This window comes from Cloeon dipterum, chromosome 2 (genome assembly GCF_949628265.1).
Source record: "Cloeon dipterum chromosome 2, ieCloDipt1.1, whole genome shotgun sequence".
NCBI lineage: Eukaryota > Metazoa > Arthropoda > Insecta > Ephemeroptera > Baetidae > Cloeon > Cloeon dipterum.
The window spans coordinates 23,750,230-23,772,587 of record NC_088787.1 but is presented as its reverse complement, the minus strand read 5'-3'; the positions used below and the strand labels follow the sequence as shown (position 1 = coordinate 23,772,587).

Sequence of the window (22,358 nt, the reverse complement as noted above, 5' to 3'; positions counted from 1 at the left end):
TCAACAAGGATGAAATATGATTTTTTCTTTTTTCCCTCTACAATGAACTTCAACCTATTTAATTTTTATTAGAAAAGTGAGATGTGTAGTCTTATAAGATAAGTATGTGGATGCAAACCATCGCCATCCACCAGATATGATGTAAGATATGAATCAAACTCTAAAAACACTTTGTAAATCTTGATATTGTTTTAAATATAAAAAATACAATACCTTTAAAACTTTAAAAACCAAAAGAGATGTGTTTTCACTGCACGCGACCGCTCTCCAAAGAGTTTGATAGAATACTGGTCTCCTTCCTTCTCCACTCCTGTTTGAAATATTTGTTTGTATTTCATTTGCTTGATGCTAAATTTTTACATTACAATTCAGTCGGAAATTTCCAGGAATGCTTTTTCACTCCGACGCTTAATGTGTATTCATAAAAATGACAGGTCATATACGCCGCGTAAGAAATAATCATAGTACAGTAAATACAGCATTGATGTTTTTTGTGGCTGATGCTCTCTCTATTTATCATTCGGATTTGGTTACACTCTTTTTTGTTATAATGATTATGCAGTTCAGTTTTTTATTTCTACGAAGTGTCATCATTTGGTCAGAAATGGTTTGGAATCTTCAGTATTATGATTTATATTTTCACTATAGAATTAAGATTATATCAAATACCATTATTTATTGTCATCAAATTTGAAATATGCTCAGATATAATATCTTTTAATAAATAGTTTCAATACCGCGGTGTGTTTGCTTATTCTAGTCAATAACTTTATGCAGTGCAAAGAAAAATCTTATATCCTTAAAAACAAACATATTAACTTATTTTGTGAGAGGACTTTGACCTTTTTGCACTTTTATTGTAGAGCTAGCGTCTTTATTGAGGTGTTTGCTTTTTGACTTCTATTATTTGCGCTTGAGACCAAAACAACGTTTGAAAAAGCACCTTTTGATGCTTCGATCGTCTCCCAATAGAAAATAAGTAGAAAATATTACCACTTTCTAGTGTTTGAATCAGATGCCAGATAATAATAACGCCGACAAAGGTTTTTCTTGAATTAAAAATCACTCCCCAATATTCTATAAAAACCGTTTTATCAAAGAAAAATAGTACAATAATAGGAACTTAACAAGAAGGTGAGAGGTGATTAAATTATAATCTCCGCCTTTTGGGTAACTCATAACAGTATTGATTAAGTTTTGTTTCAAAAAGCAGCGAAACAAGCTAAAAAAATGTATATTGTTTAATTAAGTACTCCAAGAAGCAATTTTTATTTCCAAGAAATTCTGATCATATCTTCATTTTTATTTGTGAAATTTGAAATCACTCCAGTTAGTCTTCTCTAACCAAAAAAACAAAAATCGTGCAGTCCCCTAAAAGGCGGATTCTCAAAAAACCAAGAATAAATTCTCATGGAAGCTCATATAGGACAAAAACACCAAATTCTCTTGACTCTGAATCGCAATCACGAAGGGGTGTAAAGCGCTGATATTGCACTAGGGTAGTGAGAGGGGATCAGTCGACCAAGCTTTCCTCCTCGAGGCGAAGCAGGGCGGGAATGGTAGCGGGCGCGGGCGGTGGCGAGTTCCTGGGCGTCGAGTTTCGCGACTGCACGCGCAGCGACGCGGCCATCTCCTTGAGGTGTGCGAGGAACGATGCCGGCAGGGCAGCCTGGTGCGGCCACGTGCCCTGGTCGGCCATCATGGCCAGGCGCACACTTTCACCCGAACGCACCACGCACAGAGAAACGCCTGTCAAAAGCAAAATTATCAAAAATAGAAATTTAGGATGCATGAATGTTGAAACAAATGGAAAGTGGAAAATTTGTGAAGGGTGACATAAACTCATGCAATCTTAGCCATTCGTTCAAAATGGTTTATACTTTCCAAAAAGAAACATTAGAAATAAAATACTGCATTCATCATCATTTTACCCGCTGAGATCATAAGTTCCTTGATATTTGCGCGACATTTACTTATGTTTGCTTGCGGCGGCCGCCACAACAAGACGTTATCCATTCTATAGCCCCAAAGGCTGGCTTGTCCTGAGCGCAAGACTTCGGGGGCGCATGTCATGATGGTGGCAGCGTACCTTCTAGTCAAACAATTCAAAGCCACCGTAACCTGTGCAAGGGAAAATACATACTTAATAATAAATAAACACGAACAACGTAACATGATCGAGTTTAAGAATTTTGAATTATTCCAGAATTTGCAGGAAGGCAATAATATTTTGATCTCGTATTAAAAAATGAATCTTTCAGGATATCAAATTGTTCTTAGTTCTCTTTCTTTGCCAAAATAATGTATAGATTCAAAACTGCAAAAGTCATGTTATTTTAACTTACCAATGGCGAGGGCATAAAGGTAGTCAGGTACTTTTTGAACCATGCACTGGCGATCACAAGCGCAGGCTGTCGTCTGGTGGCCTCTACGTGGCGCTTGACCTCCCTTAGAGACGTGAGTCCGCTCTGTGCAGCTAACGGCGGTGGTAAGACGAAAACCCCTGACGCGCCAGGTGGCTGCACGCTGGTACAGGGCGCCATCAAGCCTTGACGGTGGAAGTAATCACGCAGAGCATTCACCGCCGATGCCAAGAGGACCTCGGCGGGCGTACTGTCTGATGCCAGGGCGACCCGTTCCACCTTTGGAAATCAAAATTTAATAAATTCAATATGTGTGTTCCACATCAATTTCAAAGCAGTTTTTTATGCTAAATAATCCTGCAAAAAACGATTATTTCCTCCCTTTTTTAATTTAAAAAAAATCAGATTTTTTAATAGCTTTTGAGGTAAATTAAATAAGTTTTGTCTTTCCATCAATCAAGATTTAAGTTTTAATGTCATGCCTCAAAGCATGAAATAAAAATTACATATACAGGAAGACTTTTAGATTTCTCACTTAAATTATTACAAAATGTATTATTTATTTATTTGGTTAAAAAAATATAATTATATGGAAACATACACTTTAAAGTATTAAAAAATCTAATCCTGGCTCAAAGTACAAAACACATACCAGTTGATACGACACCGGCTCAGACCAGGAGACCAATTTTCGACCGCAGAGGGACTGGTGAGCCCGTGCTGGCTTCCGCACGTTGGCGAAAAGCTCCTTCAGAACAACGAGCGGTGCCTCAAAGGCTACCCTCATCCAGAACAGAGCCTCCCTGATGAAATCGCCAAAGACATTCGATTTTTGGTCTCGAAAGAGTTGAAGCAGTAAAAGTGGACCCTGGAGGAACAGTCGGACTGATGCAAACAGGAGACGAACACCGACGACCAACAAGTGCGTCGGGAAACACGCTTGAAATGTCAAATCTGAAAGAAGACGATGATTTATTAATTATTTTGGAATATCTTGAATAATTAAGTGTGTCATTCAATAATATTTTACCTATTGAAGCGATAGAAAATTCCATTGTGCGTGGTATGGGACTAAAATAGGTTTATTATTTTTTATATCCAAAGGGTATATTATATGATTTGACCCTTAAATCATCTATTTATAATTTAATTAATTAAAAAAACTCACTTAAAAATTTTCTGAGGGTTAGATCCCTCCTGTCCGCCTGCACCCTGAGTGAATGGAGCCAAACTTTTGGCTGGTGAAGGTTAATCCATGGCTCGGTCTTCAGTACAGCATAAACTGAATCGGTGACTATGATGAGCAACACTACAGCTAATGTATCCAATAGCGGCATGTGCAGTGACTTGTTTCCCGCCACGGGATCTTTTTCCGCACGCATTCGCTACGAAAAAGGTTCACAAATATTTTATTTATTACTTCAAAATCTAGGGAAAAATTTGTCGATACAAAATTTTAAAAATCCGCAAAGAACTGCTTTTTTGAAAATGCTCTTATTACTCTTTGCATTAACGTGCTTTTACAAGTTTTTCATTATGAAAACAATGGCTTCCTTGTAAAAAATAGATTCCATTGATCAAAATGTTTTGCATACATTTTATTCACCTAAAAAACTTTCATTAACTACAAAAGGATTCATTCAATTTTCTCAGCAGCCCATAACATCCCAATATTTTCCCTTGCTTGTGAATACTGCCTGTAGGACATTGAAAGCCCTCGCTCATAATGAAACATGCAAAAGCAGAGTGCACACGGAATATTAAAAATCAATAGCAGTGCTGTTTGATAGACTCACTTGCCATGCGGAGCGGAGCGAGGTGGCTGTCGCGTTAAAAATGGATGCAGTGGCGTGCGCGCGGGGCACGACGGGTCGGTCGCCCCAGCCCCAGTCGCCGGCCAGCAGGTCACGTAAGGCGGCGTTCTCGTTGGCCAGAAGGTGGTGCAGCCGCAGTAGCGCATAAAACGACGGTGAGTTAGCACCGCCAGACACAGGAATCAGCACCACCTGCCACGGTGGTGCGTTCGGCGGCATGCCCTTTGACACGATGTCACTCACGTAATCCTGTGAACCATACGGTTTAACCCCCTAAACTCCGATTTCATTGATAAGGTACGCATGTTGTGCTTGTTACACAATAGCTGCGCAGCTGCAGCCAAATGCGTGATTCACTCGCTGCGATAAGTGAGAGATAATTGCATAATTGACATTGGAATGATTCCAGGGTTGAAAAATAACATATATACGAATTTTTAATGAACTTTTGATCATCAGAGAGATTTAATATCTGCAGCATTGAAATTCTAAGCAAAACAGAATTCACTTTTGTGTTGAAACTCTAGATTGATAAATTGTGATACCAGAGACTGTAATTTTTGCTTTTTTTAATTCTGGCATGTGGCTGTGATTTTAAAACTGGATGTGGAATTTATAATATAAACATTCACGACTTATTTAGGCTTTCAAGTAAAATCCACGTAAAAAAAGAATTAAATCTGAACGACAATCTACTTTTTTGGAAGTTTAAATCAGGTATTTTCACTACCTGGATGTTTCCTTCCGACAGAGGTCGTCCTCTAAAGTGTCTGCTGCCAAGCACGACATGGTTGTCGATGTGAAACGCTTCGGGTTTGTGAAGCCACATGTACATGTGCCACTTGATCGTCAGCACTGTCTTCAATTTGGGAAAGAGCTGCTTGCCATCTTTGTCCCTGCGTTCAACTACTTCCTCCTGAAATATTTAAAAAGTGATTCATCATCTTAAACTGCGACAGAAAATTTTTACCAGAATCTTCCCTTTGGCGAAGTCAAGGTCGCAGGCGCCTCTGAAGTGTGCGAGCACCGCCACCATGGCCTGGTTGCGCATGGTGTCTGAGGCCGCGCGAACTGACGGGCTGAGGTCCATCTCCAGATCAGGGAAGAACTGAGCCATCAGCCAGCGCAGCAGTCTACGGAACACGGCCACGCCTGCAAATCCAAGCGAACCAAAATTTTAATCCCAAAATACTAATAATTTTGCATCAGGGAGAAAGAATATATTTTAAAAGCTGGCTTAAGAGAGAAAAAACAAGAATTGTAACTGGATTTTTTATCGGTTCACGTCTTTTGAGAAAGCGAAAACTTGCGTCCCAGTAACATCGCGAACGAATAACATGGGCGCACGGACCTCATTGGAGGAAGCCCAGTCCAGAAAAGGACCAGCTCGTGTTTGTGCCAACGCTTTGGCACTGCGATATTGACGCATCGAAAGCAGAAGGAATTTCACTCCGATTAATGTCTTCAAAATTGAATTTGTCAATTCATTATTTTAAAAATATAGTGGATTCTACTTCACCTATTGCCGAGATGAGAAGGAAAGGGATTAGGGCGAAGGTGGCGGCAACGGCCAACACGTGCATTGCGAGTTTTCCAATGCCGGTCTTCTCTTCTGCGGCGCGCACGGCCCACTCGCCTCGCGCTGCCATCTCCAGCAGGAGCGATCTGCGACGTTCTCTGCGCCTCCTATATAATAGCAATTTTTTATCAGTCCACAAAATTGCAGGTCTAGGGTTAAAAAGTTACGTCAGCATATAGTTTGCTTGGAACAAACACAAATTTTTACTTGATACGACGATATTATCTACAGTAAAAATGATCATTCCAAAAGATAATATTTATTTGCAATATATTTCCTCTTATATAAACAAAAATTTTATTCAAAAGCATGAATATCATCAATTATAATTTTCTAATTAGCTCGCTAGCTATCTAAAATGGCCAAATGTTAAAGATGAGAGGTATTTTGAACTTTAAGATGTTTTTCTGACATGCTTTTATTAAAAAAAAGCAAGACAATTAAATCAAGGGAAATTAAACTTTCAAAATATTTTGCGATTGCTATATTTTTCCGTCAGCAACTTCGGGCAGGGGCCGCTAGGGGTGTGTAAGTGCTCAGCACCCTGCCGTGACGTCGGTGGTCTCTCACGAGTTTTGGGCCCTTTCCCTAAGCAAAAATATTAGATAGGGATTGACGGCTTTCATTAGCCCGTCCGAATAAAAGAGGTGGTAGTTTACTACCGTGGACAACGATGGACATTCAACGCAGTGGCTACCCAAGGGATGAGCGGGGGAGAGAAAGAGAAGCCCATCTTGGCCGGTCCGCCGCCGGCAGGAGAATCCGATCCACAAAGAGAATCTTCCCCGTGAGTGGTGGTTTTATACCTGGGAATCTCCCTCCCCTCTACCCTTTGGCCGCCCAATCATTTTACATCGATTGCATCGGCAACAATATTATTGATCGTAATATGGTAAAATCCTGACAGCAGTTCTATACTTGATCAATGCAGTAGAACAAAATCATATTTTTCTAGCAAGAAAAACATATTAATAAAATACAAAATATCAGAGAAAACAATATCATAGTGTGTCAACCAAATCAGCAATAACGCTTTATATCAGAAACATCAGATAACAGATAAACATCAAAACAGATTAAGCAATTAGCGTGGGTCATTGCCTGGGAAAGCATGTGTGCAAAATTTTCTTCCTAAATTTTTTTCCAATAAAATGTACACAACTTATAACAATTTTTAAATATTTTTTCTTAATTTTATGTTTGGGCTAGACAACAATAAAGATAAATAACATTTAATCATTTCCTTTGAGAAGAAAAGACGGATATCCTCTTTTGGTCAAAAATTGTTCGAGTAGAAAAAAACTAATAGGAAATTTATTGACCTCTAACATTTAAGTTTGAAGTCGGAGACGAAAAAAGTTCATTTGACAAACCGTTTGACAGGAGTGAAGAAAAACGAATGCACTCTCGTTGACTGTGGCAGATGCACTGACATAAGAGAGCAGCTTTGTTGTTATCACCAGCAAAATGACAAAGGCTGACCATCGCCTATCTCTCGCTGCGCGAGTGGAAATAAAGCTGCATTTTGATACGCGAGCAGCACAAGAGCAAAGAGCGAGGTCGCCGCTGTTAGAAGCAAGAGCGCTGCAAAGTGAGCTGCAGTTTGATTTGAGACGAAAAGAAAATAAATAGTTTCTTTTGAAAATAAATGAAACCAGGCTTTATCCTCGTTGTTTTTTAATGCTTCGTTTTAATTCTCGACCAGTTTCGACGCCATCAAACAACGAGGATGGAGCCTTCTTTAATTTATTTTCAATATGAAAACAACCTCGAGTGGTCACCTATTTCAAAATTTAAATAGTTTTTTGTCTGGCAGAGTACAATATTTTAAGCACACTAAGGAATAACATCAACCAGCAATGGAAAAACAGTTTCTACGAACAAAAATATGAAACAAGTTTTCGGTAAAAGTGTGTGCTGTCATGATCCTAAATTTAGATATGTTTGACGCACGGGTTTCTAAATTTGCTGACAAAAATATCTCAATTATATTTAAAATGAATAATGATTTTATAGCTGATTTACGCTCATGTTTGAACCGTTTAATCTTTTCACAAACACATCAGTTAAAATGCATTCCTATCCAATCATCATAGCAAACATATATTATTAACTATCGGCTTCCTACAAAAAGTTTTTTTTGAAAAAAGATAATGAATATGATGGAGAGGAATGTGCCGAACGAGTGCACTGATCAAATATATTTTACGTGTGGGAAGCGACTCTGCAGCGTTATTTATTTTAAAGACTGGCTCAGGTTAGCTTCCCTCTTTTATGCGAGATGTTTGCACAGGCAAGCGTTTTACGGTTGCTCAAGGAGAGAAAACGTCAAATAAATTAGAAAAAACTGCTTCCAAGCGTTAATAATGAGAGCAATTATTTTCCATATTTGTGGCCAATAAATAGAAATGTTTACAATTTTCTCACATATATACGTTATTAAGATTTTCTGTAACTAAATTATTTTTCTTGGCATAATTTGACTGCATGTCACTGTGTGAATGCCAATAGACTCAAGGGCATTATAATCACAGATTACCTCCGTTACTTTAAAAGCTGCGATGAATTTAATGTAATTTATGTTTTATGCAGAATACCACTGTTTTTCCTGTTCAATATGACCAAGATTTTTATGGGCCAAATTTATTGTCAAGTTTGCGCTGGATTTATATAAAGCAGCAATTTTTAAATTAAAGTAATCAAATTTGAGCCGAAAATTCTTCTATGTTTTATAATTGTTATAAAACCGTTACTATGCCAAAATTACATAAAAATTAGTTTTTCTGGCCTTACCGCAAATTATCCTTACTGTATTACAGGTGATATTATTTACTTTTTGACAAAGAAAACCTAACGAATTTCTCAGTAGTTCCCCGACATCTATTATAGTGTCGTAGATAAACGGCCAAGATAAATCCTTTCGTGTTTCAAGAATGCCTCAAGAAAGGGAATAACAGTGCACTCGTAAAATGAAATTCTCTTTGATATATTTTATCACAAATGTTTATAATAAATAAAAAATCAGTAAAAGTTTATTATAAATAATAAACTTTTACTGCGAAACAGTGCAAAGGGCGATTGTGATAAGAGTTTCGATCAACGCACACCAACGACATTGCCCATATTGTTGCAAAAAATGAAGATCATGAGCTGCCAGAGCAGTGCAACGGTTAATCATTTTACACAACGAACAAAATATATCCACTAGAGCCGCTTGATAGTAGCTTTAATTGACGGTTTGTTAAGCAGATCCGCTGCCGGGTCTTTCTTCTGTCATCGTCAATTGCTTTATTCCCCTCGTGCTACACGCATGTCCCATTCAGACCATTATTTGACCCTCAGCCGAACTGAACTCTAGCCTCTATATAGCTGCCCGTCGGAATGTTTCTGAACCTCTAGATTTTTAGAGAATCTGACGCTTTTAAAATTTTCTAAATAAGCCACCCGTGTTTGACGAACCTCGAATAAATTGTAAATTATAATCCTCAAACATTAAGGGAAAAAATTTATTATAGTCCTGATAAACAGTGTTATCAAATAAGCGATAAGACACACTTCCCTTTTTATGAGGGAAATTTGATTTAAATCGTTCTCTCGAGAAATTTTCTGAAATTTAGTTAAAAAAAGTGTTGTAGTTTGGGAAAATTCCTCGTGAGGCACTCAATAAATACAATACCTAGCAGCGATCATTTTATGATGTTGTTCCTAGCGCGCGTCGCGTCATCCTTGGTCCATCCTTGATTTGTCTCTTGATTGTATGTGGCCACTTGATTGACCAATTTACTCAGTGCTAGCTCGAATTCAATAAGCCGTTTCAAGTGCTCAACTTGGACTGATCAGCCTTAAAGAATTTACTTTGATTTAGCTGCGCACGCGTCTGCTTTTGTTAAGTGGGAGGCTTGTTTTCGTCTCCGCGCCAGTGAAATAATTTTCTTTGTAAGGATTCTCCAAACTTTGAAAGATGGCCATAGCAGATTCTATTAAAACTCATATCACTTTTGTTTACTTCTATGAATTACAGCAGGTTTTAAAATTGCTTTAATTGTACCAGAGCTTGGAAAAAAAATAACAACTGCTCTTTTTCTATAAAAATTAATAAAAAACTTATAATACAAAATTATTAGTTTGCTAAATACATTCACATGAATTCTAAATATTTTGAATATTTTTTAAGGCTAAACTTGAAATATTTTGACGCTCTAAATATCAAATTTGCCCATTCAAAACTCTGGTAGCATCCGGTTTGAAAGGCTGAACCCAATTAAACCTTTTCTAACGCACGAGGTTTTCAATTCTTTCATACTATCGCTCACGTTAACAAAATTGAAGTTTAAGAAATTAAATTTTGGTTTCGAGGGTTTAAAAAGAGTATTTATTATGTGGATTAATATAAGTAAAAATATATTTCAACTCTTGAATGATATTGTGAATCAATTGGTTGAAAATTATTTCTAATACAATATCAACATATATATCATTTATTTATCTTGTTTGTTTCAACTTTTTACTGCCAACATTTACCTTTTATAATGATAATGATGATGATAAATGACAGAATATCTAAGAAATTAAGAATAGCGCTCACTGCCCAACAGTGGTAAATAGAAATTGATTTACGCATTAAATACTTAAAATATGTATATCAATCGAAAAAAATCAAAAGTGAAGAATTTCAGCTGAAAAAAGAATATGAGAAGTTAAAATTTATGTCAATAAAGGCCGACTCTCGTAGTCCTATTATGTAATGAATTCTTCTTCGTCGATTGTTTTTCAGGTTGCTCAGTAAAGGTCAGGGCGTATGTGTTGTTGCAACACAAGAGTGCAGTGAAGCACAACAGCCGACACGCCGCCAGCTATAATATGTATATTATTTCAACCTTCCTCTGCGCGCACGGCGAAGGTTTATTTTTTTATTCCCCATGTGGCGGAACGACGTCCGATAAGACAACATATATGCGTCGTACATGTGCCGGCAAGGTGCGCACGCTATGAAAAAAGCAACATTCATTTCCGATCATTAGTGTCATTTTTCTCTGGTGAAACACACGCGCCTTATTGGAGCTAATGGCCAACCAAACACCCCTATCTGTAGGTGAAACCACACAAGTAAAGGCAGTGCAATTCGATATTTATTCCATTTTCCCCTATACATAACGCGGTGAGCGCAAAAATTGAGAGAGTAATTATAAAGCAGCTGCGTGACTCAAACGCGCAAATTATCTACCACACGCGATTTGGTAAAATGCTCGTTAACGCTACTCGAGAGGTGAGTTTCTGGCATGATTTTTAGCTAGCAGGTGGATATTTTTTTCCCTAAACGTAAATAATGAAGAAAATTTTTATGCTATTTTAAAGAGTTACAGTTACTGGCGTGGTTTCAAAAAAATATGTCTAAAGTAGCAATAATTGAAAAGAGAAATTGCCATATTTTTAAACGAAAAAAGGTGAATGAGAAAAATTAAATATTAAATGAAGCAGATCATTGTTTGAACGTATTTTCATCCATAAAAACACTTAAAATGAACTCTATATATTATACAGTTTAGCTCAATTTTCAATTTTTTTTGGTTATGATATAACTCAACCGCGTCTCAATCTCTTTTAGCCAATAGCAGATTATTGAGGTTTAAATTCTGAATTTAGTATTTTCGGGGTTTAGTTTTCATACGAGGATACATCAAATTCAAAAATATTTTGCTCATCTTTTTTACTTTTTATGCGAAATAACACACCGTTTGCCAGACAAAGAACAAGCCGGCTGCACGAGCAAACGGAAGTGCCGATAATGGAAATGGAAGCACTCCCACGAAGTAAAAAAGATATAAGGATGAATATACAGCATGCACTATTAAAGTTTAGACAAATTTTGAAATTGCAAATAAAAATCAGGATTATCCAGAAACGAAAATTGATAAAACATGTATGCCATTTCTTGCTGTAATTTTTATATTTTGTGTCTTATGTTATGACTTTGGAAAGAATAAACAACAATAAAAATCAACTGATATTGGATGAGATATACATGATGTAAATTTATTTAAAAAATAAAAGAATATAGCGTATTGTTGATTTGATTACAATTACATTAATATTTTTATCGTTAACGGCACTTACCCCAAATTCTTGGGTCCGCGAATTATTAAACGTCCGTTTCACTGAATTGCCAGTTGAAGAATGATACAATTTGAATATTCGCGTTAACAATTAGAAAACAACAATGACGATTTGCAATTCTTACACGGCAACAATGAAATAATACAGAACAAATACAACAAACAAATCAACAATACGCTATAAGATAAAGTTCTTATGATGAGTATAATATGTTTTTATAGTGAAAAACTGTCACACTTTTTGGGATTTTTCTCCTTAGAACGCAAAACGACTCCGAAATTTAAATTTAAATCGAAATCAGTTCAGCTGAAGGAGCACTATCGTTCGACGCAGTAATATAGCTTACTCATCCAATTCTCACGCTCGTGCTCGCGTACCTACCTCAGGTGCCTCAGGAGGTGCAAACAGGGACCCTCGCGATGCAATTATTTGAATAGTCGTGCGTCTGCGCCGACGAGCGGCAGTAGCAGCATTCCGCCGTTCCGTGTGTGTTTGGCCAGGCGATTCAGTCTGTGCCTCGCGCCGCCAAGGGGTGCATCGGCAGACGCTGACTCGCTCAAAATTCGGCCAACCACCGCCAAAAATAGGTGAGTTTCTCGCAGGGCAGGTGCGTCCGGGCAATAAGTTCGGACTATGAACAGTCTCGGCGTCCCTGGGGGTGGATTCTTCCGACGACGAGGGTTGCAACCCTTTGTTTCAGTGAAATTTTTCGTATTTTTCAGCTGCGGCTGGTCGAGATTTTCCCCCGAGAGCGCGAAAGGGCGAGGGGGAAGGCACGATGGAGCTGCGTTTTCCTCACCCCCCGAGGGGATGAAGGGCAGTCGGGGTTTGGCGGTGGTCAGCCGGCGCCACTTGTTGGCGCTGCTCGCCCTGTGCCTGCTGCTGCTTCTGGGCACGAATCTGCTGGTGCAAGGGCCGCAGAGCGCCGTGCTGCCCGAAAACGGCAACGCCCCCCAGAAACAACCCCTTGGCATTGGCGTGCGAATCTTCCTCAAGAGGCTCTTCGGAGATGGCTATGGACAGAGGTGCGATCGGCACGCGGCAAATCGGTCAGTTTCGTAATTTTGTTCATTTTTTTAATCGGAATGTCAGTTAATGCGTATAGAAATATCATGTAGGGTGTATTATTTGACCCTATAACATCAATCCCGATGATAAATTAAAATGTGCATTTTAATACATCCAACGACTTCAGCAAAAGCACGCACGAAATGTCAAAATTCGGAATGTGCGTTCGCTCATTTAAAATTTAAGAGATGAAATCTTAATATTAGGGCACAAAATCATCTGAAGGAATGTATAAGTATATATGTCTTATTCATTTAACTGATTTTAACTACAGGTCAGGAAGTGGCACGGAGAATGAGATTAATTTATTACATAGATTACAAACGCAGGAGAGAAATCCTTGTTCACGGTGTTATTGTACCACTTAAAATTTAGCAAAAATAGACTGTCTCGATTTTACTAACAATAAGGTATAACTCGTATAACTATCGATATTCTGTTCAGTCGGGCAATCATCATTTTTCAATCTATCTAATTTAAAAAGAATAAGTAGGTGGTTTAATCTTCCAATTAATTTTTATCATGGTTCTCAGTAGTGCAGCTCTACCACATAAATTGCCATATCCTGATAAATTTACATAATTTAACAACAAGAATTAAAAAGAGGGCGAGAAATAAAACACTTGAAAAACTGTTCCTTTAAAAATTCTTGCACTTTTTCATTCAAATGCAGGTTTGGCGAAAGATTACTACACTGGCATTAACACTGAACCTGAAAGCAGTTTTTGCATATATACTTGGTTAATAATTTTTTTGCTGTTGCTAACTGAACTCTGTATATAACGGAGGTCGTGCGAAACGCTTTTGACGCTGAATGATGAAAAACAAAGATGCTGCTTCAGTTGTAACTATATAGAGACGCAGAGTTGATAGGAACCTTCAACTTAATAAATGCTAATGAGAGAGAGAGAGAGAGAGAGAGAGAGAGAGAGAGAGAGAGAGAGAGAGAGAGCACAAGAAAAGTTTCCCCTTTTCACTCCTTTTAAAACAAATATATGACGGTCCCAAAACGTATAGAGAGATTTAAGATCAGAACAAGTAAAAATTTTAACGCATATACATAATTTTAGTTCATTTATCCTTTTTTAAATGTTACAATTATTTGAGATTGTAACTTGACTAGACTGTTTTTGGAGTGTACATAAAACTCGCATACACTGTGAAATATTGTATTAAAAAATTTTAATTCTGCTCCAGTGCTGCTTGGTGTTGGGAATTGCTGAGCTTTCACTATCTTTTTAATGTTTCATATTGCATTATAAAATAATAAAAACAATCTAATCTTAATACGCCTAATGCATGTGCGTCCAAAATACTAAAGGATCTCGACATCTCAAGAGAAAAAATAAAGTTAATAAATTTTCAACTATTGCCGTGCCATTTATAAATTTATATATTTTCTAAATTCTTTTGTGATCTAATTTATTTTGGAAAGAAATTTCTTTATGGAAATAAAGAATATAAAAAACTGGAGCGAAAATAGTAAATTAATAATGTGTTTACATAAAGGATCCATATCATAAGTGATTGCCATTAAATTATTCAAATATTAAACTAAACAAAGTTGCTTTTTAATTTAATATTTTGAGAAAGGACATAACATTAGAGTTTCAAACTGGACGGCTGATTCTGTCTGAGCTATATAAAGTACAGAATGCTAATAAATGCAAATTTGTTAAGAAGAATTTTTGTTAATTTCGTATGGGAGAAGCCATTTAAAAAAAAAATAAAAAGATTAAGAAATTTATTACAAAAAATTCCATTCTTGAAGAGACAATTATCATCAGATATTTAGATTAGTTTTTATTTTGTACAGATATCCTTTGAGACACCTTTGAGACATTCCCTCCAGTCATCGATTAGGAAATCAAGCGAATCAAGCTATTGCAATAGAAGCAATATAAATATTAATTTTATTCAATACCTTCGTTTTAGATCGGTTGAGAGACAACTACCTGAGGCGACCATATTCCTGGACCAACGGGACCCTGGCAGAGCGGCCTATTTCTTTGTCGAGACCTCTTGCAATGGACTAGTTAATGCTCGGCAAGCGTGTGCCGTCGAGTCCGCGGCGCTGCTGCACCCTGAAGCCGACGTCTACCTGCTGCTGCTATCGCCACCCCCTGAGTTGGATGTGCGCCGACAGAACCCATCCGTGGCCAATCTGATGGATGGCTACAGAAATGTTCACGTGCTCTACTTCAACCTTGTAGACTACTTTAAGGGCGGGCCTCTAGAGCAGTGGTTCAGGTCGGGTGCCCTCCGGGCCAGCAGCTTTGAGCAGTCGCACACCAGTGACGCCTTCAGGTAAAATATATACCCCACGTTAAAGGGTTTAAACTGAAATAAAACATTAAGCTAATTATTTTATAATATTACTTTCCTTGTATATCAGAGTTTTTTTTTTTATCAAATTTCAATATGTCCACGCAGGTACTACACCCTGTGGAAATACGGTGGAACTTACATGGATCTGGATATAATCCTGCTGCGATCGCTATCCGCACTGACCAATTTTGCGGGTGCCGAATCCAGCGAGGACATCGCGGCCGGCGTGCTCAATCTGGAGCGTCACTCTACCCTGGCGATGGAGTGCGTTCGTGAAATCAGGGACCACTTCCGTGGCGACGACTGGGGCGCCAATGGCCCTGGCGTCATTACCCGCACTGTGCAGAAACTTTGTGGCACTGAAAATACCCAGGAGATGACCTTTGACAGGTGCAAAGGTCGCTTCCAGGTAAGGGCGCTCGCAGATTTTTCAATAATTAATTTTTCCCCTTTGTTCGGTTGAAGCTAAATGCAAAAAGAATAGACACAGAACATTTGAGGAAGAGCAGAGACACAACTTCTTTTATTGCAAGGGCGTTAGAATTGTGAAAATATAAACATCAGCAGCTTTGATAGATACCATGTGGCAAAAAATAACTTGCTGCCTCCCATTTAGAGACTAAAGAGGATGATAAGCTATTTGATTTGTGAATTTAATTTCTCTCAACTATGCTACTGTTGCAACAATTAGTCTTTTATTTTCTAGTGGTGTCTCAGCGACCCGAAATCATAAGGCCGAAAGGTGGTTTTTTGGATAAGCCTGAATTGTCGTTGGGTTATCGAGTTCAGAAGACCAAAATTTATTGCTTAGAACCAAATTTCATAAAACTGAGAACGCTGCCTTGTGGCGATAGTTGTTACCAGTGATTAGGCGGGTTGATTTTCTTAAGGACTTAATACCTGGTTTAAAAATTAAGGCAAACGTTTGCACTCATGCGAAATTTATATATCACATTAAAAAAGACTACCTAGACATCGAAAATTATCGTGTGAAGTATTTGACGTGTTTTGAACAGTCCATGAATTAAGTTTGGTGTTCAATTATTTAGCAAAACCAGCAAAACAAGAAAACAGTGGGATGTATAAAGTAAGAATTTATTTCCTTTCCCACGGCAGGTGAAGCAAACCCCTCAGCGGGTGTCTGCAGAGTATATACATTGTTTGACAAGGTGGACGAGGTAAATAACAACTGCGGCCGCTTTCGAAATACGTGAAAAGTTTATCAAAAATTTTACATTCACTGCATATTAACTAAAATATGTATAAATACAAAGTAAAGCCATAATTAATTAATGTTGTTCGCTGGAAGAATAAACTAGAAAAGAGTATTTTAAGCAGGTTGTAGGACCAGTTGCTTTAAAGCTCTCATCCTGCAGATCTGGTTCCTTCAGTGTAGTTCTATTTTATGAACAAAGTTGTAAAAATTTTAATAATGTATTAAATTTGCATTAATTTCTTCAAGGTGATGCCCCCCTTGGATTTCTACCCGATTCCTTGGCGCCAGTGGCGGCTGTACTTCAACATATCGTCCAGCAATGACACAATGCGGCGTCTCTCCAAGAGCAAGGCCATCCATGTGTGGAACAAGTTCAGTGCCACGACGCCAGTGCAAGTGGGCTCGCGCCAGCCGTATGGACTGCTCGCCGCTAAATTCTGTCCAAGGGTGTACGCTGGCTGCGGAGCCACCTTTTAGTCTGCTCAACGCTGAGGTGACAAATGTCAGAGACAATACCCATACCAAGACACCTCATTGTCAGTTCATTTTATAGTTATTTCACTCAGGTTTTCATCTTGTCTACATAGGACGCGAGGGAGGAATTCTGAGAGATAATTTTAGGGAATTCCTCTTGATATTGAATTATTCCATTCACCAAAAAAAACTTGCTTTTTAGCAAGAGCGTTGACTGAAATTATTTTTTATTGATTTCAAAAGGGTGGGTTTTGATATATCTCTTGATTTTACGACACCTCCTCTATAAATGTTGTGATAAGTGAATTGAGAGTTATCTTAGATAGATGATAATATATTATGTTACTATCACATTCAAGCGTGTCACAGTTCCGATAGTCTAGTTGAATATTCCACGCAATAATTGTGATCGTATACCGACGCGTTTTCAGCGCTAGTCCAGCACTCACAAACATCCCCTAGGCAATACTTTTTAGTACAAAGCCGAGTTGAAACTGTCCCCGTCGACAATCTCCGTTTGAATTTTGGGATTTTGGCATTGCAAAGAAGTGTTTGTTGCTCCTTTCCAAGCGCGCAGTTGACGCTTTTTTGAATGACATATCACAAGAGTAGTGCCATACACACACCTTGCTTTTCCTGGTCTGGCGAGTGAGTCCCCATCCCAATTTCTCAGTTGCGATTATTCGCAAACACATTCCTTAGAAATATTTTGTAACCGGTGTTATGACAAACAATTTCAAGTTGTCGAATGTAACTTTATAGAGATTCTGAAATATTTAATCAACGAACTTTCTGTGAGATTTCGAGTTTGTAGCAATTTTTGTTCAAGGTAATAAATTTTTGTAATATAACAAATATGACATATTATGCGAGTTTTATTCCTATTTTATTAGATCAAGTAGTGGATAAACGCAATAAGATCATTAGCAACGGAATCAATTCCACTGACAAGACAAAACTATACTTCCAAAAGTGTTCACTATACTAATGGCCGTAATCAAAATTCCATTAGCGGATTGAGGTAATTATGTGAAGTAATGGAATATAAAATAAAACGTATTGTACTTAAATGCATCTACAGGAATGATTCTTAATTCTATGATAGCTGGGTGTGCCTATTACCTATTCTGTCCAACGGTTCAAGCATTTTCTGTTTTTGCACACGTAGTACAATCTCATCTCGTCCTGTCAAAAAGGTTTTATTAAAAGTATGTTTTAAATCCTGTTGTAAATAAAATAAAACTCACTTCAGCCCTTCTTGTTTGGGATTGGAAGAAAACAGCTTCGGTTTCAGCGCATTTTGGGCATGGGTGTTCCTCAGTTTGTGGCAGAGTCGGGTCAGAGATCACGTCAGGGTTTATCAGCTTGATTTCACTGTGGCATTGCAGAGTCAATATAAAAGCTCATGATTAATAATGAATTGAAACTTACTCAATATCATGTGTCAATTTGTTGACGTAAATGCAGCTGCGGCTAGCAATGCTTTTGTAGTCACAGTTGCGGCACTGGATTGAACAAAGCAAAAATACAATGTTTAGATACAATTCAGACATAAAATAAATATTTTGAGTACCCCATAGAGCAGAATCTTATTCTCCTTATCTTCTCTTGGGTACAGCATGTTGTTGCTGCAATTTTTAAAGTTACGTAAATTAGGAGGAACAAAACAATTGAAATCGCTGAAAGTTGTACCATTCTGGACAGAAAATGATGCCAACATATCCAGGGCCTTCATCCCTCACTTCGTAAGCACTAGCTTTTCTTGATGACATGTCTGAAAAAAGCAAGTGCCAATTAAATTTAGAATTACAATATATAATATTATGTATGTATATATACAAAAGTAGAATTACATAATATTTCGATTTGTATAAGAAAAATGACATAGGTTTGCAAGAGCTTCTAACCACTTTAACTGCAAAAATCACAGGAAAAACAAATAGATACACAAAAAACAAGAAAAATCGTCTATGGGTCAACTTGACGCCGAATCTGTGTATGAACGAGAGCTCAAGAAGTGCATCACTATTTGACCTGAGACCACCACTTATCATACATCGATTCAATTTTATGACATTCTTACGAGGAAAATAACGAGAAGTTGTGTTAAGTGGTGGTTGAAAAGTTTTTTCACTCATGGCTTATAAAATTTGAAGTTTTAAAATTACCGTGCAGCCACTGATTTTCAGCAGGCGAAACCAATTGTTTCAAACAAATAAATTTTGTTTGTGTACAGCGAAAGCGTGACTTCGAACTTCGACGCAAACAAGACCAGAATCTAACATCAAACAAACAAACACAAAGGAGCGGAAATCTAGAAGTTTATATTCCCTAGAACTAGATGGCACTGGTTAGCACCAATCAGCCTCTCACGATCGGGATGATTGTGCTGTCGAACCATATTGCTCATTTTGAGTTTGTGAAAACAAGCAAAAGAGGTCGTAGCCAGCAGCACTTCCTCCAATCATTATAGTTGAGTTTTTGTTGCGGGCCTCTGATTGGATTATTAATTTGTGTTTTTGTTGTTCTCCGCTGCGGCCGGCCAGCTGCTCTTGCTTGATTTTCTATCTGTGACCGTGATCGATGACTCGGTCCTCCCTCATCCTCTCACAAGTTCGACCGCTGGTTGCAGGTTCAAAACAAAAAGTTTTATTAAACATGATGCTGGGAAAGCGGTGCTGCCTGCGACTGTGAAAGCATCTTCAGCGGAAAAATGAGCGAGGTGAGAAACACAGATAAATCATGTAGTTAATAATTGCGTTACGCTTAAGACCTTCTCACGTGTCCAGGTGAACGTGCAAGAGCTGAAGGAACAGGGCAATGCATGCGTCAAGGAAGAAAAGTTTGAGGAGGCTGTTTTGCACTACACCCACGCTCTTGCAATCGACCCCAAAAACTTCTCCCTTTATAGCAACCGTTCGCTGGCCTTCCTCAAGATGAAGCAGTTTTTTCTGGCGTTGCAAGACGCCAATGAGACCATCAAACTTAATCCTGGTTGGGCTAAAGTAAGCATAAATAATAGAATTATAAAAATAAGTAACATGTCTGTCTGTTATTCAGGGTTACTTTCGGAAGGCGGAGGTGCAATTTGCCACCTTTCACTTTCTTGACGCACTGCAATCGTATCGTCAAGCCCTTCTGCTGCAGCCTGACGACTCCAGCATATTGAATGCTATCGCCAGGACAACGCTTGAGTGCCAGAAGGACAAAAAAGGTTACCCAATGCTCCTTGCTGCTCTTTTTAAATCAGTTACTGGCAATACTGATACATTTTTAGATCATCTAGTCATTTATTAAAATAGTCGGACTAACGTCACATCTCTTCATGATGTTTAATCAAAAGCAAATTTTACATGCACCTCAATATGCTCCTAACTGTTTCAAAATCAACATCAAGGATAGAGCTAATATTTAATAAATTTCGAGAATTTCTCTAAGTTTTGTTTTTCCCTTCATATTAAAATCATTTTGTAGTTTCCCATTGGCAGATTTATGAAAGTCGTGAGGGCTATTTTAGTGAAACTAACTTATGTTAATTTTTCTCGCTAGTAAAAAAATCCCCAATTAATTTTTGAACAGGAAGCCTATCAAATCATTGGGCCCGTAATTAATTCTATCCAATGTTGTCATAAATAACTGATTATTAAAACAGTTTCAATTTTTTTAGCTGATGACCAAATTCCTTGGCTTGGTGCTGGAATCGGTATCATCCTGGGCGTCATAATTGTGATTGCTGATCAAATCGCTACCATGAAACCCTCCCTCTCGGTGAGTCTTTTCTTTGCGTAGGAATAAATTTTCAACTAGCAACCGCCTCAAAACTTTCTTAAATGAAATTGCAACAACTTAAATTCATGAAATACGAAAACTCTACCACACTACTTGCTGCCACAAAATTGAAAATCGCAAAACCGCGGAAATTTGCAAGAAATAGATAGTGAAATCTATGTATTTGAAGGACCTTCAGTACCAGAAATACTTAAAAAATAATTTAATTCTAACAATAATTATATAAATTGTTAATTCCAGAAATACGCAGAATGTTACATTTTTATTTGTTCCAAATTTCCATGCACCTGCCAGCTAAATTTTGGTCGCGTGGTTAGCTGGCGTGACTTCAGGGAAGTTGCGCCAGCCGCCAGGTTAAAAGTCAATAAAAGCGTTCAGTGCCGGAGAATGAAAATGCCAAAAAGCACTATCAAATTTCACGTTTTCGGCCGTAGGAATAATTGCTCGTGCTGGCCCAGCCACCGGACATAATATTGACAGAGGCCATTGAATCATTGAGCCAGCCGCCTCAAAATTACATGGCTGATTTCTCTAGATCTATCTTACAATTTCCAAATTTATCATTCGTTGAATTTATTGAATGAAAATAGAAAATATATTTAAATGACGTATGTTAAGTAATAACTTCCGTAAGTAACATTAACCTTGCAAACATAAGTTAAATGTCATTTAGAAAAATCCGCATTAAACATAGTTAGCTGTGAATATTTCTCATTGTTGTCAATGTCCTCAGCATCCAATTCTGATGGTTCTAACAACGATGGGAATCGCCATGGTTGGCTATGGACTTGCGCGAGGTTTCCGCTACTATGTCAAGTGCCAAAGAAAGTCGCTGATCGAGCCCCCAGCTGATCTGAGTGGCCAGTCAGAGCAGGAGGACGAGCCTGAGGAAGAAATGATGCCTGAGAAAGGTGGTGGCCACGCCAGGTACTCAAAGGCGCAGGCCAGGCAGCGGTTTAAGAAGGGCCGCAGCAGCTAGAGACAACAGCGCATTCTTCACACCACCATGCCTTTCCTGCACTCTGGTTTTCCTGTCTCCGCTTCGGATTTGGCAATTTGTGCATCTGATGCTGTTAAGAGGACAAAAAGAGGGGGGTTCAACGTGATAAAATAAAAGGAGCGTTTCTCTTTGGTGCGAAAATACAGATGGCACAGTGTAATTCAGAATTTATTATATGGTTTTTGTTCTGATCTGAATGCGGTTACCCTAAAGCCAGAAAACACTCCACTCATTGCAAGCTTTTACTGAATTAGGAGTTTAAAAATTCCCTTTGCAGAGATTTCTCTTGATCTTTGCCCAACTGCCCTCTAAATAAATATGGCCATTTTTGGCCCAACAGTAATAATACTGGTCAATGTGCCGCAAGCCAAGGTGGAAAGTGCCCTCGAAGCACTGAAATTTCTAAACTTTTAACCACTCCTTTATGCCAGCAATAGTGTTGTGGCTTGTTCATGTTCCAAAACCTCGATATGTGCTAGCTGGACTCATTTGTTGCTTGGTTTTTAATTATGTGATCTCCTCAGCAGAGATGTTTCTCTGACTATTTTGTTGATTTGTGTTGTGAGTTTCCTACTATGGTATAAATAAATTTTCCAAAAATTGTCAATGCGTA

The 22,358-nt window shown here is 38.1% G+C and overlaps 4 protein-coding genes across 7 annotated transcripts; 2 read left to right on the top strand and 2 right to left on the bottom strand.

The window, feature by feature from the left end:
* Positions 1-1,075: 1,075 nt before the first annotated feature.
* On the bottom strand, positions 1,076-9,588 carry LOC135938079 (uncharacterized). Of its 3 annotated transcripts, none has more exons than XM_065481589.1 (10): positions 9,433-9,588; positions 5,697-5,863; positions 5,148-5,329; positions 4,908-5,093; positions 4,160-4,426; positions 3,532-3,748; positions 3,016-3,317; positions 2,346-2,642; positions 1,932-2,121; positions 1,076-1,749 (listed from the first exon to the last, which is right to left on the bottom strand). In XM_065481589.1, the coding sequence occupies exons 1-10, from the start codon at positions 9,444-9,446 to the stop codon at positions 1,514-1,516; spliced, it is 2,058 nt and encodes a 685-aa protein (XP_065337661.1). In that variant the 5' UTR covers positions 9,447-9,588; the 3' UTR covers positions 1,076-1,513. The 3 variants fall into 3 exon arrangements, with proteins under 3 accessions (XP_065337661.1, XP_065337659.1, XP_065337660.1); XM_065481587.1 differs by lacking the exon at positions 9,433-9,588 and adding an exon at positions 7,130-7,276; XM_065481588.1 differs by lacking the exon at positions 9,433-9,588 and adding an exon at positions 7,130-7,267 and having other exon boundaries at positions 1,974-2,121.
* Positions 9,589-12,179: 2,591 nt separating this feature from the next.
* LOC135938081 (lactosylceramide 4-alpha-galactosyltransferase-like) lies at positions 12,180-17,816 on the top strand. The gene is made up of 5 exons (XM_065481593.1): positions 12,180-12,457; positions 12,593-12,919; positions 14,874-15,245; positions 15,372-15,675; positions 16,729-17,816. Exons 2-5 carry the CDS (start codon positions 12,681-12,683, stop codon positions 16,957-16,959), a joined length of 1,146 nt encoding a protein of 381 aa, XP_065337665.1. The 5' UTR covers positions 12,180-12,457; positions 12,593-12,680; the 3' UTR covers positions 16,960-17,816.
* Positions 17,817-17,818: 2 nt separating this feature from the next.
* On the bottom strand, positions 17,819-19,283 carry LOC135938083 (DNA-directed RNA polymerase II subunit RPB9-like). The gene is made up of 6 exons (XM_065481597.1): positions 19,125-19,283; positions 18,649-18,730; positions 18,530-18,584; positions 18,388-18,461; positions 18,204-18,330; positions 17,819-18,141 (listed from the first exon to the last, which is right to left on the bottom strand). Exons 2-6 carry the CDS (start codon positions 18,726-18,728, stop codon positions 18,079-18,081), a joined length of 399 nt encoding a protein of 132 aa, XP_065337669.1. The 5' UTR covers positions 18,729-18,730; positions 19,125-19,283; the 3' UTR covers positions 17,819-18,078.
* Positions 19,284-19,521: 238 nt separating this feature from the next.
* LOC135938082 (uncharacterized) lies at positions 19,522-22,352 on the top strand. Of its 2 annotated transcripts, none has more exons than XM_065481594.1 (5): positions 19,522-19,678; positions 19,728-19,961; positions 20,017-20,170; positions 20,624-20,724; positions 21,479-22,352. In XM_065481594.1, the coding sequence occupies exons 1-5, from the start codon at positions 19,670-19,672 to the stop codon at positions 21,722-21,724; spliced, it is 744 nt and encodes a 247-aa protein (XP_065337666.1). In that variant the 5' UTR covers positions 19,522-19,669; the 3' UTR covers positions 21,725-22,352. The 2 variants fall into 2 exon arrangements, with proteins under 2 accessions (XP_065337666.1, XP_065337667.1); XM_065481595.1 differs by having other exon boundaries at positions 19,525-19,678; positions 19,746-19,961.
* Positions 22,353-22,358: the final 6 nt, after the last annotated feature.